Source organism: Ailuropoda melanoleuca, chromosome 16 (genome assembly GCF_002007445.2).
Source record: "Ailuropoda melanoleuca isolate Jingjing chromosome 16, ASM200744v2, whole genome shotgun sequence".
NCBI lineage: Eukaryota > Metazoa > Chordata > Mammalia > Carnivora > Ursidae > Ailuropoda > Ailuropoda melanoleuca.
The window spans coordinates 29438886-29456334 of NC_048233.1; the positions used below are offsets into that span (position 1 = coordinate 29438886).

General features: G+C 37.5%; 1 protein-coding gene across 1 annotated transcript in view; it reads right to left on the reverse strand.

The window, feature by feature from the left end:
- The window catches only part of SYT10 (synaptotagmin 10), a 63208-nt gene extending 57463 nt beyond the window's left edge, over positions 1-5745 (reverse strand). Inside the window, exon 1 of the mRNA XM_002916584.3 lies at positions 5267-5745. Coding sequence (XP_002916630.1) covers positions 5267-5417 — 151 coding nt within the window. The 5' untranslated portion in view covers positions 5418-5745. The remainder of the gene's footprint in view (positions 1-5266) is intronic.
- Between the last annotated feature and the right edge of the window lie 11704 nt (positions 5746-17449).

Here is a 17449-nt window from a genome sequence, read left to right on the forward strand (position 1 = left end):
CTTATGCTCATGAGTACTTGCTTTCTAAAATAAATAAATCTTAAAAAAAAAATACCTTCCAATATGCCACTAATTATAGCCGATAGTATTATAATAGTTAAGAGCCCATCTTTACAAACATTTGTTCCAGTGCTCTTCCCCCAGAAAATCTTCCTATTCCTACTTTTTGTTGAACCTAGGATAGGACCTAAGGAGCCCTGGGTTCTTATCCTAGTTGCATCATTACCTAGCTGTGATTTGAGGGGAAGTTGCTAACTTTTCCTGCCTTCATTTTCACCACTGCAAAATGATAATTTCTAGTTCCAAGTGGTATGACTAATAGGCGTTTGAATAATATGATTATTTTTCCCATGATCCTTTCTACTTCGGCAAACAGGCTTTCTTTTACTATTATAAATTGGTATTTTAAATAGATAGTCCCACTTTTCTGGAACTTCAATAAAGTCAATACATTTCTTATGCAACTTACAAATTTAGCCACTGGATCTTACTTAGCTTTTCCTGAACACACTTTAGGGAAAGTCAATGGACATCCATATGGGGTTCAGTTGCTTTTTCATTAGTATCTTGTTCAGGTTCTAGATTTCAAATGCCTCAAATGCTCTAATTTCTGCCATTATCATAAACTACATATTTTGCATGCCTATCTACCTAGGATCCTGTATTGGACACTGGAAACACAAAGACACAAGTATATATAATATAGTTTCAGTGGAATTTGAGAATTATTAAATAGCATTCATCATTTTACAAATAAAGAAACTGGTTTCTTGAGGATAAATTTATTAATTCATTTATTCATTCTTTCATTTGTTCAATAAATATTTATTGAGACTCTAGTAGGAGCCACAGATTTTTCTAGGCACTGAGGATAAGACAGTAAACAAACCACTGTTCTCAAAGAGCTTATATTCTACTGACTTAATGTAAACATCAGGTGGCACACAATTACATTTTCAAAATATAGATATTTTTAATTGTCATTAGAGATTCCAATAAACATTTGTGATAATGTTTAACTTCTACCAGCATTTTGTAAAAAAGAAATAAGTGAATGCAAACACATTCCATTTGTTTTTTGCATAAAACAAAATAACAATGATTAACTTTTAAAGAAAATGAGACTCGAATGAAATGGGCAGCTATAATAAAATCATTCTTGTAAGAATCAGATTTCAGAGATTTACAGCTCATATAAAGAGAAAATATAGATCTTAATTTGTTTCAAGAAGAAAGGTTAAAGCAAAAAAGGTCCTGTCAATATTTCCAAAATATTGATATCTCAGAATTAAGAAAAATAGATGTTTGCTGAGACTGGCTTGGCCTTTGAAGGTAGTTGTTCATTTCCCTTTGGAGCAAATGAGACCAAGCACAATATGTATTGATAATCATGTAAAAATGAGACTAGAAATAGAAGGTGGCCATTCTTCATTGGGATGACAGTGTGGAGGAAGGAAAAAATCCTCTCATACATCCTTTTTCATATTGGCCTATCTGAATTCATTATGGTTCAATTACTCTTTCTCAGACCTATAAGTCTTGAAGAAAAATTTCCACTCTATTTCTAAATTGTAACTCTTTATACAACTATTAGAATGTGTAAATCTCAGTGGTGTAGTAATACAATAATTATAAATTGATTGAGTAGTCATTTGTCTTGTGTCTGTAGAGAAAACCTGTGAAACACCCTTATTCATTTTAAGCCCTTATCATAGACTTAAAAAGCTTTAATCTCAGAGGAAAATCATGATATAATTTTAACATTTTACTTAGCCATCTCTTTTATTAGCCAAGTAACTTCAAGGAAATTCTTTGATAGACCTACTTATCCCCACATCTAAGAAACTGAGGAACACGTATGAATTTAGAAAAATTTGTTTAAACTTTTATTTTAGAATTTTTAGTTCCAAATTAAAAGTATAAAATGCAAAATCAAAACAATGATGAATTAAATGTTTATTTAAAATATTTAAATTAAGGTTAGGTCTATACAATTATGATGTGACTGTGCGCTTCAGTGGGTTTGATTAGTTATGATTTATGGGGTCTGCCTTTTAAGCAACATTGGTTCCTGAAACCTCATAAGCATTTGAATATGGAGCAGCAATTAAAGACTGACCAGCAATGAACCCAAATGGAATTCAAAATTCATCATGTATCTTAGTTACAGTATATCTGAAAAATAACATTTTAGGCGGATATAGTGTTTTGTATTTTTCCTAAGCATCTATTGTTAAATCATATTGTGCATGAAGATGAACTTAGTGGGTGACATGTCTATGGGGTGGCGGGAGTATCAGTGGTAAAAAGAAGGCAAAAATTTGATTTTCTAAAAATTGCACATGATGAACTTTCTAGTGTATGAGTAATGTTGACATCAATAATGTCTCTATTAGACTATTCCAAGAAAGTAAACTAACTAGTGTTGGCAGATGTAATCTACTTCACAAATTTTATGAAAACATGGGATTGGTCAACTTGATTGGTAGATCCTTAATGCCAATAACACCGCTGCTGCCTCTGCTACTGCTGTTATAGTAAAGAGTGTGTTTTTATTGGCATTTAAAAAACCAGTAGGAGAATATCTTACTTATATACGTGATTCATTAGCTCTTTAATGTAGAATGACTTTCATTGAGGTTAACAGAATTTCTCTCCCTCTACTCCTATGTGAAGGAATCTAAAAATATACACGATCTGGAAGCTTGCAATGGTCACTGCAGCCTTTGGATAACTGACACCAAATGGGCAGTGCTGATTAACATTCAAAGTAAATAACCACTGTACCATTCAATACCGATGTCCTCCTACCAACGTGTTTCCCATTAAATAAACAGTGAGGAGAAGGATCACCTACTAGAGGTGTTTTTATTTAGGGACCTATAATAAAGGCCACATGTGCATAAGTTACAAGAAAACAATGTGAAGCTGAGTGGCTAATTAATACAAAGATTCAGTAAATAATATTTGAATCCATTTCACAGCTATCTATTGGTGTTGGGAGTTTATTTGCAGATTAAATTATTTTATTTCTAATTGTTACATAGATTTACAAATGGAATATGTAATCTTATGCATCTTTATATCTCATATACAACCTAAAAGAATATCTTCTTTAGTGGTAGCCACTCAAAATATATTCATATATTAAATCAAACACCCCACTTGGATATATATACATATTTCCCTTAACAGGAGAAAAATATCGATGTAATTGTTTTAGACTAGTTTTTCCCCATTTTTTTCTTTCCAAGGGAAAGTCCAAAAGGAATGAGGACTACAACTACTTCTTGCAGTGCTTAGAACAAGTCCAAACCCTTTCTGCAATTCATATACTGTGTTTTACCTTAAGTTTATATGGTTGTGTACTTAGATTTATAAGCTAGTAAGTGGATTCCAACCTTCACAAATTGTCCTCATTACCAGCCAATCTGAGACTCAGGAAACCACTACTTGGTGAGTGATCACAAACAGTTGGATCACAGCATCAACTGTTAAATGACCAAATTATAGGTCTTTAAATTTAAATACTCTAATTTCTTCCACCATACGCCCTTCTCTGAGTCTTATCTTTAGCATGTCTATCGCTAAAGACAGTTCAGAAGACTTTATCCAACAGCACCACAAAGGACTTTTAAGGTCACACTATTTTGAGTGTTTATCTCATGCTTAGCAACCACACACATGATGTGCATACACAGTATTCACCAGTCCCTTCCACTAATAGTTGTTTCATACATTCCTAGGAATCAACACCCCCGGAACAGGAAATAAAGACTTGTGTCTGTATATTCGCAAAATGTCTAAGTTCCCAGCATGTGGACAGCACCAATTATGTATCATTCTGCTCCGGGTCCAAGTAGCAGCATCTCCACAGGTTCTGCCAACTGCAGACAGAAAGAAACCTCTCTTGGTTCCTGTTGCCATGATCAGAGAATTTGAAAATCCCAAAGATATTCCATTTACAAAATTGTATGTAAAACTAAACCGCATCTATCCTCCCCCCCATTTCCTCTCCCTTTTTCTTTGGTGGTGGTGGTGGGCAGGAGAGATTCACTAAGTGTGCCCTCCTGACCTTCTTCCCAGACTTCCCAGGCTTTCTGCAGTCGCGCTCCACTCGAGTTGAGTGGTCCAGCTCTCACTTGTTGCCCTGGCTACCCTCAGCCCACGAAGCCCCGCCAGGAGAGCACAATGGCAGGAAAGCTAAGGGAGAGAAATGAGACCTACAGCAGGAATGGCAATCTTCCAGGCTGAAACGGAAAATTCCGAAACCAGTGTTTGTCTCCCAAAGCAACAAGTGACCCTCACAAGGGACTCTTGAAACCACGCGGCCCGCAACTCTGGAGTCCTTCTAGTTCCTATGAACAGCACAACAGGCTGCACAAACCAAACATTGCGCAGGTGGTTAAAACCCTACCCAAGCGTGACCAAACAGTGGTTCTGATACGCCCCCCCCCGAAAAAATCTGTCGCCTGAGGTTTCTTTCCACCTCCAGATTTCTGACGGTCAATGTCCTTTTCCATCCCACCCCATTTCTTTACAAGTTTCCTGAACGGAGAGGGAGGATGCCCGTGTGTTGGGGTGTGTACCCTTAAAGATTTATATCTTTTCTCCTTCCACTTTATATGTGACCTGAGCCTTAGTTGTCGCCTCAAAAGAACTGGGATCAATAAGCCCCGCTGTTTTGCCAGCGTTGTCAAGAAGCCCTACAAAATCATATTTAATAAAGGGACTTAGACACTGTCAAAAGCTCGACAGGTTGCAGCCGCTAGTTACACCTCCTGGGAACCCTTCTGCTCCCGGAATCCAAGGCAGCCCCATTTGCAAGACGGTTCTTCGCTTTCAAGCAGGATTCTCGGTTCCGGCCCCTTCCCCAGGCTCGCTACCCGCGAGACGAGAGAGGGCAGCGCGAGTCCCGCGGGCGAGCGGCTCCCGCGGGCAGCGCTGGGTAAGCGGGCTGGGCGCAGCCGCCCGCGCTCTCCTCGCCACCCCGGAAGGGAGCCCGCAGGCGTGGGAGAGCGGCGGAGTGGGGGTGCGGGAGCCGGGGAGCTAGGGACAGCGCGGCGGGCAAGGAGCAGACCAGGGAAGTGGAAGAAGCTGGGCAGGCAGAGACAAGGACACAACAACGAACAGCCCACGCTGGAAGTCTCCAGGAGCGGAGCGGAAAGAAGGAGCAAGGTAGGAAGGCGCGGCGTCCCACAGATGCCTGGCGCTGCGCGGGGTCCCGGCTGCGCGCGCGGAAGCGAGAGGAGCCCTTCGCGGTTACCTGTGCTGCTTCCGCCCTGGCTGCCCCTGTCCCGGGGGAAGATGCCCGAGCACTTCTCCCACTCCACCTGGCCCGCGAAGCACAGCTCGGTGACGATGTGTAGCGCCTTCTGGCACAGGCTGCTCACTCCGTCCTCCTTGTGGAAACTCATCGTTTGGCCTCTTACTCCCCAGTCAGCCGTCCTTTCCCCTTCCCGTTACCTCTAGGTTGGCCCCTTGGGCGCCCTAAGCCATCACCCGCCCGCGGGGAAATGGGCGGGAGAGTGCGCTGCTCAGAGGCGGCAACTCTTAGGAGCCGCAAGTTATCCCCATGGCAGGAGTGGAGGGCGCGGGGGAAGGCGGCGAGGCTGGGGCGGGAACCCGCGCGAGGTGGCGGCGGCGAGGTTTGCGCCAACTCTCCCGTCGTGTCTGCCAGTCGCGGCGAGCTGGAGAGAGAGACCCGGCATGGAGCGCGGAGGGGAGGAGGTGGGGGGGGGCGTAAAAAAGCCTAAGCCCTCGGCTCTCTAGAACGGCCCCCTCTTCCCAGCGCGTTTGTGTTTCTGGCCTGTGTCTGGCGGCGGCGCGTCCAATCGCAGCCCGGCGCGAGCCTGGACGACTCCTGGCGGTGCCCGCAGCGCCCCCTCCCCGCTAAGCTGGGGATGGAGTTGTCCCTGGAGGAGGGGCGGCCCCGCGCCCCTACTGGGGCCCCTGCTTAGGCTGGGGTACTCAATGCAGCGAGGCGGGGGTTAGAGAAATCTCCGTTTTCTCCGTACTTTTCCCAGTCTCAGCCCGCCCCCACCCGAACCTCAGCCCTCTGCCTCTCCAACTCCACTCCACATGTGTGCTGCTCTCTCTGGTTTCTCCGGTTTTACTTTTCTGAAAAGTCATTTCAACTGAACACAAACTGAAAAAGTTAAATTTAAAGAATGAATAGATGAATAATCAAGCCAGACGTCTATACAGAAAAGAAAGATGTGACTGGGAAGCATGTTTAAAATGATTTCTAATGATGATGGTTTAGAGACAAAATTTAATCCGACATTTCTTTTTATTGCTATCACTGAAAGTCACCATAAGGTTCATTTCCTATATACCCAATTCAGTTTTTCTTTATGCGTAAATGCTATGATTAGTCAGATTTTAATTTATTGCCTTTGATCTTTTTAAAACTCTCTTAGGTCCTGCGCAAAACGAAATGTTATTTGTATTAATATTCACTGTCGATTAATCCGTAATTGGCAATTGAGAATGCATAACTTGTCTTCCTTATCACTTTTGCACGGAAATACTGAAAACAAGGCATGGGTGTTAAAGGGCAAGGGAGTGAAGTTCAAACCTGTCACACACACATCTGTGCTTAACCTTGAAGAGATTGCTTTCAGGTCCTTCTTTCAATCTGTAAAATGAAGGGCTGGGACTCTACTGTTCTTATAATTCTCTAATGCAAATGGATGAAAATCATTCATGGAGCTACAACTACAAAATAATGTTTAATAAGTGTGTGCCACAAATTACAGTAAATGGATTTACATTGTTTTTAAACTGTTTTGAGACAGTTTGATACCCTCTTATAACCCGAAGATTGATTTAGCCTTTATTAGTTGGGGATCTTTATTTTTGAAGTGGAATATCAGGACCTTGTTAGCATTACTAGTAGAGTAAGTAATCTTATTTTAAACTGCTAGGCAGTTTATGATAAATTATTTCCTGTGTAAGGACACTATGCTAAATTTACTATAAATACTAGGCATAGCATCCCAGTAGCTAAGCATTCATTAGTTGAATCATTTTGACCTGATTCATAGGACAACTGGTATAACTAGGACTATTTTTATCATGAATCAAGACAAACTAAAATCTGCAGGCCTCCTTTGCTTTTTATTTTTATGCACATTGATTTGGATGGATTTTAGATAAGATTGACTATTTTGAAATAATTTCACTATCAAAAATATTAAATATCTACTGTATCTTTGAAACAAAGTAACACACTTTAAAAAGGCCCTTTCCAATTGTCCTTGCCTTCCAGTCCCCTACAGTCTAGACAAATCCATATAAGACAACCTGAAATGCAATGCTGTTCTTTCATATTTACTGTATGAGCAAGCTGTTATGTGGGAGTCCAAATGAGCAATTTATCTCTATCTACTTGCAGACTCTAATTGCTTAAGTGGAGTAATGCAGGTCTCTCCCATGATCCTCTTATGTTTGATTTTGGTGTTAAATATTATTAGGTAAATAAATTTTGAAAATAACTTTCCTGGTATTTGTTTATGCTGTTCCTGGCCTGTTGTTACTCATACCTGTGTTTCCATAACAAGCAGAGTTAATTTTACTTGTATATTCATTTCTCTGAATTTGTCTGAAATATTTTTGCTTTCATCTAAAATTAATATCCTAAGGTTTTGATTTTTTTTTCCCCTTTGTTCTTTAGACCATCTCATACAGCTCATTAGCAGGTGAATCAAACCAGTTTTTTCTTGTCACTTATTAACAGCTCGGGTAAGAGGTGTCGGAAATGTAGAAACTGCATTCAAGGTCACTATTTTCAACGCTGAAGGATAAGATGACAAGAATTTCAATTTACAATCTTTAAAAAATGTTTGGGAACTATTTCAACTAACAAGAACCTACCCATCAAGTAATCTAAGCAATACAGATTTGCATTTCTCCATCCATGCTCTGAAGGAGTTGCTGAAATAATAAAGGAGGGGAGAGCAGGTTAGACTGATTTTACTAAGCACCAATTGCTATACTAAGTGATAATTGAGGCACTGATAGTCAAGATATATAGGTAGGTGTCTAACACAGCTTCCTTCTGAATGATCTCTGCATTAAGTAAGTAAAGGAGGAATTGATAGGGAGTTGAAGAGCCCAGGATTACTCACTCCCATCCCTATAAACTAAGCCAGCCTCTTGAGAGGTAGTTTTAAACTGTCAACACTATGATTTCCTTGCTTATTTAATCCTCTCTCAATTCTTTCTTTTTCCCCATGGCTCTTTCAAAATCTGGAGGGGAGGGAGTTATCTTCTTAGGTAGAGATCTCCCTAAGGTAAGGGGAATTTGGGAATCATTCCTGAGACTATAATTTCAAATATTACTTGACCCCCATATCAGGTCAGGCACTAAGAAGCTGGGTAAATGAGGAAATCTCAGAATAGCTGAGTTTACTCTGAATGAAGATCAGAGACAAGTATTAAATTGTAATTTACTTAAAACTTTCCTACCTAACTTTTCTGTGGTCTACAGTTCAGATTCATATGCGCCCAATTCTAATTGCTTGTACATACTTGGTCCTGCTCCTGTATTCCTTAATTTGGAGAGTGACATCACTACTCACTCCCGACTGGTAAGATGACCAGACTTCTGGTTTGCATGGATGGGTATTGCTATTGAGAAGTGCATTTCTATTCTGACTCCAGATCCTTTGATCAGCCTTATTTATCACTCTGGAAGGTTTGGTGTCTTCCCTCGTTCCAGTGTGTTCATTTTGTTCATTCATCCTGATGGATACTCTTTGAGCACTTCAAACAGGCAGTTTTGATTCCTTCATTTTGAGAAATTCTAATGATTTATTCCTTCAATAATTCTCTGCCTTCTGTTTTTCTGTGTAGTTCCTGTCTGGAACTCCTTTATGTTGAATTTTTGACTGCCAGGGTGGAATCTTTAATTTTCATTTCTCTTCTATTTTCTATCTCTATCACCCCTTACTCCTTGTGCTCTAAGTTTTGGGAGATTTCCTTGGCTTTCTTTTCTGAGCCTTCTCTCAAATCACTACAATTTCAGCTATTATAGTTCTAAGATACATATACTTTTTCATTTACTGATTGTTTTGGTTACTTATTTCTTGGATATATAGTCTGCGCTTATTTATCTGACCATATTAATTACATATTTTTAACTACCCCCACCCCACTTCTAACTTGTGTCTTTTTTCTCTGAATAACTTTGTTTTGTTTTGTTGTTCTTGTAAAATTTCCTCAGCTGTTTGCTCCTTTAAATAATCAAGTATAAATATTCACCACTAAGATATGGAGTTGAAGCCCCAAGTGTATTAATAAGGCTTATAACTAGGGGCTTTACTGCGGGGTGACTCAGGGTATTCTGAATTGGAGCACCCCCAAATATCAGAAAGGGACTATCTAATCTTTTGTTAGGGATGTGGGGCGATAATTGAAGTCTACCTGTTTTTATTTTCCAACCTGGAGCCTCTCATGGTTCTGGCCTCTTCTAGTTCTGGTGCCTTAGGTCTGGAGCTTTTCTAGTTTAGTATCTCCAGGGAAAAGCTATTTCACTTGCACGTTTGGGGAAGGGCCATCACCTTACCAGAGGAGTTGTATGGATGGAGATTTGAGCCTCCGGACATCTTCAGAGTGACACTGCCTGCGTTGTTAGCCTTTCTTCCTCCTGCCATCCTCTGCGGAGTCAGGGTGAGGCACCTCCATTTCTGAGTTTTTCTGAAACTCTGTGAGGTGAAGCGCTAGCTTCTCATTGCCTCTGCTCTGGGGGTTTCAGCTCCTTCTGCCCAGTAAGGCAGCCACACTCCTTCACCGCTTCCATCTTGTAAACCATCTGACAGCTTCTGTCCTGACGTCATCTCCTGTGTCCTTCCCTATTCTTTCTGTCCTTTTGAGTTTATAGCTTTTTATTGCTCTATTGTCATCTCAGTGTCTTTTCAGGACAGGTAGGAACACACATACTTTTTTAATCCATCGTGTTTAACTGTTTAAAAAGGCAATTCTGATTTATGCCACTTCCTTGAATGGGGCCTGTAGAATCCTGGGTGCTCTGGCCTCCGCTTAGTTTCTTTGTTGTTTTCTGAATTCTTTGACTTGTGTTTTCTTTTCACTCTCTATTTCTCCTTTGTAGCACATAACATAATTTACATTAAATAATTAATTTGATATAAACTGGTAGGTAGAGAACCTTTCCTCCCTCGTCACTGCTCCTTTCCAGGAGCCTTCACTGTGCTGGCAGTAATAGTCACTCAATAATATTTGCCGAATAGATCAATTAATGTGTAACTTTTGTTAATCCTCTTTCCCTCTAGTTATCAGAAATAAAAGCCTTTATTTACTTGTTTAAGAAATACCTGGGTATATAGAAACTGGGTATAGTAGAAACTGATAAACTGTTCTATTCCCAGGGAAGTTGAGAGAAGAGGGAAGAGAAGGAAGAGTGACTGATAGTAGTGGAATATGTCCTTTGAGAAGGAGGAAGATGGTTATTTGTATCTTAGCTACTGACACTAACTTTTGAATACATGCTTTGTACCAGGTCTGTTATGTATATTCTATACATGGTTTAATAATAATCATCATCATGATCGTTTTTGTTTGAAGTGTAAGCTGTATAGAACGAAATACTTTGTAAGCTAATTGTTACAGTAACTCTTATATTAACTCACATAGAATAGTGATAGGTATAACACAAGCCTTTATAGGTATATTAACCTCCTTAATTCTTTTTTTTTTTTCCTTTTTAGAGTGGGGGGGGAGGGCAGAGGGAGAGGAAAAGAGAGAATCTGAAGTAGGCTCCATGCCCAGCGAAGAGCTGGATATGGGGCTCGATCTCATGACCCTGAGATCATGACCTGAGCCGAAATCAAGAGTCGGACGCTTAGCCGACTGAGCCACCTAGGTGCTCAGATGTTGTAAGAGTTAATTTACTTAATTCTTACAACAAGCTTGTGCGATAGGGCCTATTATGTTCTCATTTTATAGGTAAGTGAACTGAGCCACAGAGATGTTAAGTAGCCTTTCTTAAGCTAAATAGCCATTGGTAGTAGAGCCTGGATTCAGACTAATGCATTAAGATTGCAGAATTTAGGTCTTAACTATTGTAGTATGCTGCTTCTTATCTATCCTTATGACATGCTTATAGGATGGGCAGGATGAGAGTAAAGGACAGCTATAATTGGTAAAAATGTATAATGATAAATTATGACTTTTATCTACTTCACATTAGCAATCAGTCCCTGCCCCAATGGTTATGCCATTTAAGAACTTAGAATGCATTTTGTCATATTCTTCTCCTCTCTCATATAATTAAATAAGTGTATGGGTGGACATGTGCAAACATAGGTGTTCTGTCATTGTTTATTTTCCAAAAAGGTGCAGTTTTTGTCCAACTGTCATGACAATATCTCTAGTCTCCTTGGGTAGCTTTAACTAATTATTTTAAATAGCTATAAATTATTCAATGTGATGATATACCGTAATTTATTCAACTATTTCCCCACTGATAGGACTTCACTTTACTTTTAGTTATTTACCACTGTGGCTCTCTCTATAGAGTGGTAGTGTATGTTGTAGTCTATAGAGCTTGTTGCAGTAAACCTCCTTGTAATATTTACTTACATACCAAGAATTTTATTTCTTTGATCTAGATTCCCAAGGAAGAGAATTCTGATATATGAAATCACATTTAAAATCACCTTTCTACCAGGAATATACATAATATTATGTGTTCTTATCTGTTGCTTAACAAAAATAGATGTTACAAATTCTTGCCACTATTTTGTGTGATATTTTTTTCAGACTTCCCTAAAAAACATGAATTAAATGGTCATATGTATACATTTTTGTAAAATTTTATCTATATAATAATTTTATCTCTATATAAATGAAGTTAAAGTTTAAACATTTATTTTCAATTTAAAAGACAAGAATATGGGGATAGCAATTACTTATCTTTTAAATTAATAATTTCAGACCATAGCATGTATCAGAATCACCTGGAAGGCTTGCTAAACCACAAATTGTTGGGCCCCACTTCCAGAGTTTCTGATTCAGTAAGTCTGAGGTGAGGGTCTGAGGATTTGCATTTCCAAGTTTCCAGGTGACAATGCTGCTTGTCCAGGGAGCACACATTGAGAATTATTGTTCTACGGAGCTTCTTTAAAATCAAGAAGTAGGGGCACCTGGGTGGCTCAGTCAGTTAAACATCTGCCTTCAGCTCAGGTCATGATCTGGGGATCCTGGGACTAAGCCCCTTATCAGGCTCCCTGCTCAGCCAGGAGCCTGCTTCTGCCTCTCCTCTGCACTCCCCCTGCTTGCTATCTTTCTGTCTCTCTCTTTTACTCTCATAAATAAATTTTAAAAATCTTCAAAAATAATCAAAATAAAATAAAAAAGTATTCCTAAGAATTTACACCAGAAGTAAGTTCCCCGGTAATCATACCTGGTCAGTTCAAAATAACCAGTCTAAAATAACAAAAGATTGAAGGTGTTAGTTAAATTAAGTAGAAAACCTTAGTTTTGGTCTAAATTCCATCATTTGTCGACTGTGTGATATACACTTTACTCAAACTCTTTGAACTTAGTGTTTCTTTTTTAAACCTTAGAATGATACTGTGTTTTACTTTCTATCAAAGGATTGTCCTGAGGCTCAATACTGGCAACATATATGAAAATGCCAAAAAAAAAAAAAAAAAAAGCTATCAAATGCTATGCAAATACAAGTTATCATCATCATTCTTTGGATTAGAATTACTTGGTATGTAAACCATACAAGCTACATTTATCATTCCTTGTCAAAGCTTTTCTCAAACTGACATCTCATTCATAAATAAAGCAGTGGAGACCCACAGAAGCCTTAAAAAGTAACATCTTTCTCAAGAGATAAATGATATATTACCTTATAAGCACACCCTTAACTTCCTTAAAATTCCTCTTTAGACAGTGCTCTACTCCACTTTCTACTCATCGAGGAGGTTCCAGTTGTTCCACATCTTATTAGAATATTCTATCATCTCTGTAGCAGTAGCCCTTCTCTGAAATTATCTTGATTATTCATGTGTTCACAATCTATCTTCCCCATACTAGAGTACACACTCCATGAGAGCTAGATCTCTCTGACTTTTTTCACCCCCTACCTCCCCAGAACTGAGAAAAATGATGGATGTAGTAGCAAGTGAAACAATGTAGCTTTTTAGGGACTAACTGAAACTGTACTACAGTTTACAAGTAGGTTTTATCTGGGACTGACAAGTTTGAAATAGTCACTTAGAATGCACTATGCCAATTCTTAAGCATCAGAAAGTTGAAACTTTACTAGTTTTTTTGGGAAGTTCCAGAGGAAGGCTATAGTGATCCAATGTTTTGTAAATCACGATGATTACAATTTATGCATTCATTGAACAAATACTCATGCAATTTATATCTGATAAAATTAACAGTTTATAAGTTTTTTAGCAACTTTCTAATCCCAAGACATATCCTTGGAAGAAAGCACGCCTAGGAAAAAAGCAATTTCTAGTTTGGTACACTAGAACCAACTTTCCTAATATCATGTACACTTTTTCCAGCAGAAAAAATGATAAAGTTGTTGTGTCTACTCTTGGGAGCAGAACTAGGTTAAATGGTGTAAATTCTAGGAGGATAAGTTTGGCTGAATATTAGAAACAACTTTCTGATGATCATTATTATTCTCATAATATTTCAATTTTAATTTGTTGAATAAGTTTTCTGCAGAAGCATTTGTAGCATTTTTGGCTCTAGTTAGTGCTAGAACATAGAATGTGCCTATTAAATAAGAAGCATACTGTTTTTCTGAATAGTCATTTTTATAGGATTATCACTAATTTTCAGAATGTTACATTACTTAATATTTTGGGATTGCTTCCTTATGGGCTGACTTCAAAATCAATTCACACGCAACCAAGAAAACCAAAGAACTTCAGATTAACACTATTTTTAAAAAACCTAAATTGTAGTAGTGTAATTTGATTAAATGTTTTATTTATCAATGTTGAATACTGGCTGCTTAATGTCAACTTAAAAAAAAATGAGATCCAAGATTCTTCCATAATAAAAATTTTCAACAAACTAGGAATAAAAGAGGACTTAAGTTGATAACAAACAAACAAACAACAAACATGAAAAAAACCCCAGCTAACACCATACTTAACAGTGAAAGACTGAAAACTTTCCTCCTAAGAGCAGGAAACGATAAGGATGTCCACTCTTGCCATATCTATTCAACATTGTACTGGAGGTTCTAGCCAGGGAAATTAGGCAATAAAGTGAAATAAAAGGCATCCAGATTGAAAAGGGAGAAATAGAACTATCTCTATTTACAAGGACATGATCTTCTGTATAGAAAATCCTAAGGAGTCTGTATCAAAACTATCACAGCTAATAAGTGAGTTCCGCCAGGTTACAGGATACGAGACCAATATTTCAAAAGACTGTATTGCTCTACACTAGCAATGAATGCTCCAAAATGAAATTAAATAAGCAGTTTCATTTATAATAGCATCAAAAGAATAAAATATTAAGAATGAAGTTAACATAAGCACAAAATTTGAACCCTGAAAACTGCAAAACATTGCTGAAAGAATTTAAAGAAGACTTTAATAAATGAAAAGTATCCTGTGCTTATGAGTCAAAAAATTGACCTGCAGATTTAATGCTATCCATATAAAAACTGCAGCTGCTTTTTTTTTTTTTGCAGAAGTTGATGGAATGACCTTAAAATTTATAAGGAAATGTATTACACTCAGAATTACCAAAACAATCTTGAAAAAGAAGAAAGTTGGGGGATTCACACTTCCCATTTTCAAACCCACTGAAAGCTCTATAGCAATTTAGACAATGAGGTACTTGTATTGATCAATGGAGTATATTTGAGAGCCCCAATGGGAAAAGAATAATCTTGTCAACAAATGGACTGGGACAACTAGTATCCACATGTGAAAGGATGAAGTTGAAACTTTTTTTACACATCCTACACAATAATTAGCTCATCGTGGATCATAGGCCTAAATGTAGGAGCTGACATATAAACCTTTTAGCAGAAAACATAGGAGTATTTTTTTGTGACCTTAGGTTAGACAATGATTTTTTAGATATGACACCAAAAGCTCAATCAACAGCAACAAAAAATAAATTGAACTTAATGAAAATTAAAACTTGTGCTTCAAAGGAAATTATCAAGATAGTGAAAAGGCAATCTACCTGTTTGGAGAAAATATTACAAAACATATGTAATAAGGGATTTTTATCAGAAAATATAAGGAACTCTTTTTTTATTATGTTCAATTAGCCAACATATAGTACATCATTAGTTTTTGATGTAATGTTCAACGATTCATCAGTTGCATATAACACCCAGTACTCATCAAGAGATGAATGGATAAAAAGATGTGGTTCATATATACAATGGGATATTACTCAGCCATCAGAAAGGATGAATACTTACAATTTGCATCAACATGGAACTGGAGGGCTTTATGTTAGTGAAATAAGTCAAGCAGAGAAAGACAATTATATGGTTTCAGTTGTATGTGGAATATAAGGAATAGCCCACAGAGGGATAAACTGGGAAGAAATCAGAAAAGGAGACAAACCATGAGAGATTGTGGGCCCTGGAAAATCAGGTGATGGGTATATAATGAACTTTTAGAAGTCAACAATAAAAAGATTACCCAATTAAAAAATAGGCAAAGTATTTGGATAGATATTCTGCCAAAGAAAATTTACAAATCATCAATAAGCTTATAAAAAGATGCTCAACATCATTAGCCACTAGGGAAACACAAATTAAAACCATAATAATATACCACTTCAAAGTAAGTAAGATAATTATTACTAAAAAGACAAACATGTGTTGGAAAGAATGGACTAATTAGAACTCTCATACATTTCTGGTAGGAATATAATTGGTACAGCCACTTTGGAAAACAGTGTGGAACTTCCTGTGAGGTATCTACTAATTCACTACTTAGTATCTACTCAAGAAAATTGGAAACACGTTCACATAAAAACATGTACACTGCTGTTCGAGCAGCACTATCTCTAGTAGATAGAAAATGGTAATGTCCAGTAATTGATAAAGGTGGTATATCTGTACAATAGAATATTGGCAATAAAAAGGAATACATTATTGATACATTCCACAGCATAGATGAATCCTAAAAGATTGTTTTAAGAAGCCAGTTACAAAAGAGGACATAATTATATGATAACCATTCATATGAAAGTCTAGAATACAAAATACATAGAGACAAAGTAAATTAGTGGCTTCTGGGGTCTGGGTGGTTGGAGAGAACTAGAGAATGGAGTTATCTGCTAATAGAGATGGGGTTTCTCCATTTTCATTTGAAAATGTTCCCAAATTATATGGTGGTAGTGTCTGCACAACTCTATGAATATACTAAGACCCGCTGAGTTATATATTTTAAGTGTGACTGTTCTGGTATGGGAATTTGATCTCACCAAAGCTGTTGTATTTTGTAAAATGCTGATTTGTCACCAGGGAGCTTATTTAATTTTGAATGCCTTAAATATTTAAAATTAATTATAAAATGAAAACTCCTTTTAGAGAATTTTGAATTATAAAAATTGAGACCATAACATACAGGACAAAAATATTTTGAAAAATCACCGTAAAAATTGAGAAAAATGTGTGTGGCATATATGCAATAAAAAAGCTAATGACAATAATAATAGTATCTTAATAATAAAACATCTCTTACAAATCAATTAAAACAAAAGCTCAATTTTAATGAAGTAGGAAACATGAATTTGAGAAGCTGTACACATGACAAATTGTAACATGTAAAAATAACTTTATTAATAGTCAAATAACTACAAAGTTTATCAATATGACAATCCTTTTAAAAATGATAAGGTGCAGTGTAGGCCAGATTTGGGGTGAAACTGGGTAATTGTATACACTGCTGGTAAAACAAATTGATACCATATTTCTCTAAATTATTTAACAGCATTACAGTTTTGCATACTTTACTTAGAAATTCCCTTCTAACAGTGCATCCTAAGGAAGATATCATAAATGGGTTCATTGATTTAGCCACAAAGATATTTATTGAAACACTGTAATATGTTATATTGTTGTAACAACCTGCATTTCCAAAATGGGGATTTATTACATCACTTGTGTATATCCATAAAATTGAACACCATTCAGCTACTCAATAAAAAAATAATCAGATTATAGAGCAGTAGGTACAAACTTACTGATTTATAAATAGTAGGAAAAAGTAACAAGAAAAGTAACAAATGCTCCCAGTGGTTATGTCAGATGTTGGGCTTGGCTCGGTGGCTGTGATGGCTGGCACTCAGCATCTTTTCCACCCAGAGGCTTTCCTATACTGTAGAGACTAGAATTAGAAATTAGAAATTCCATTTCTTAAACTCCATTACAGCCTGGGTTCTGTATCTAATTAATGTCCATGAACAC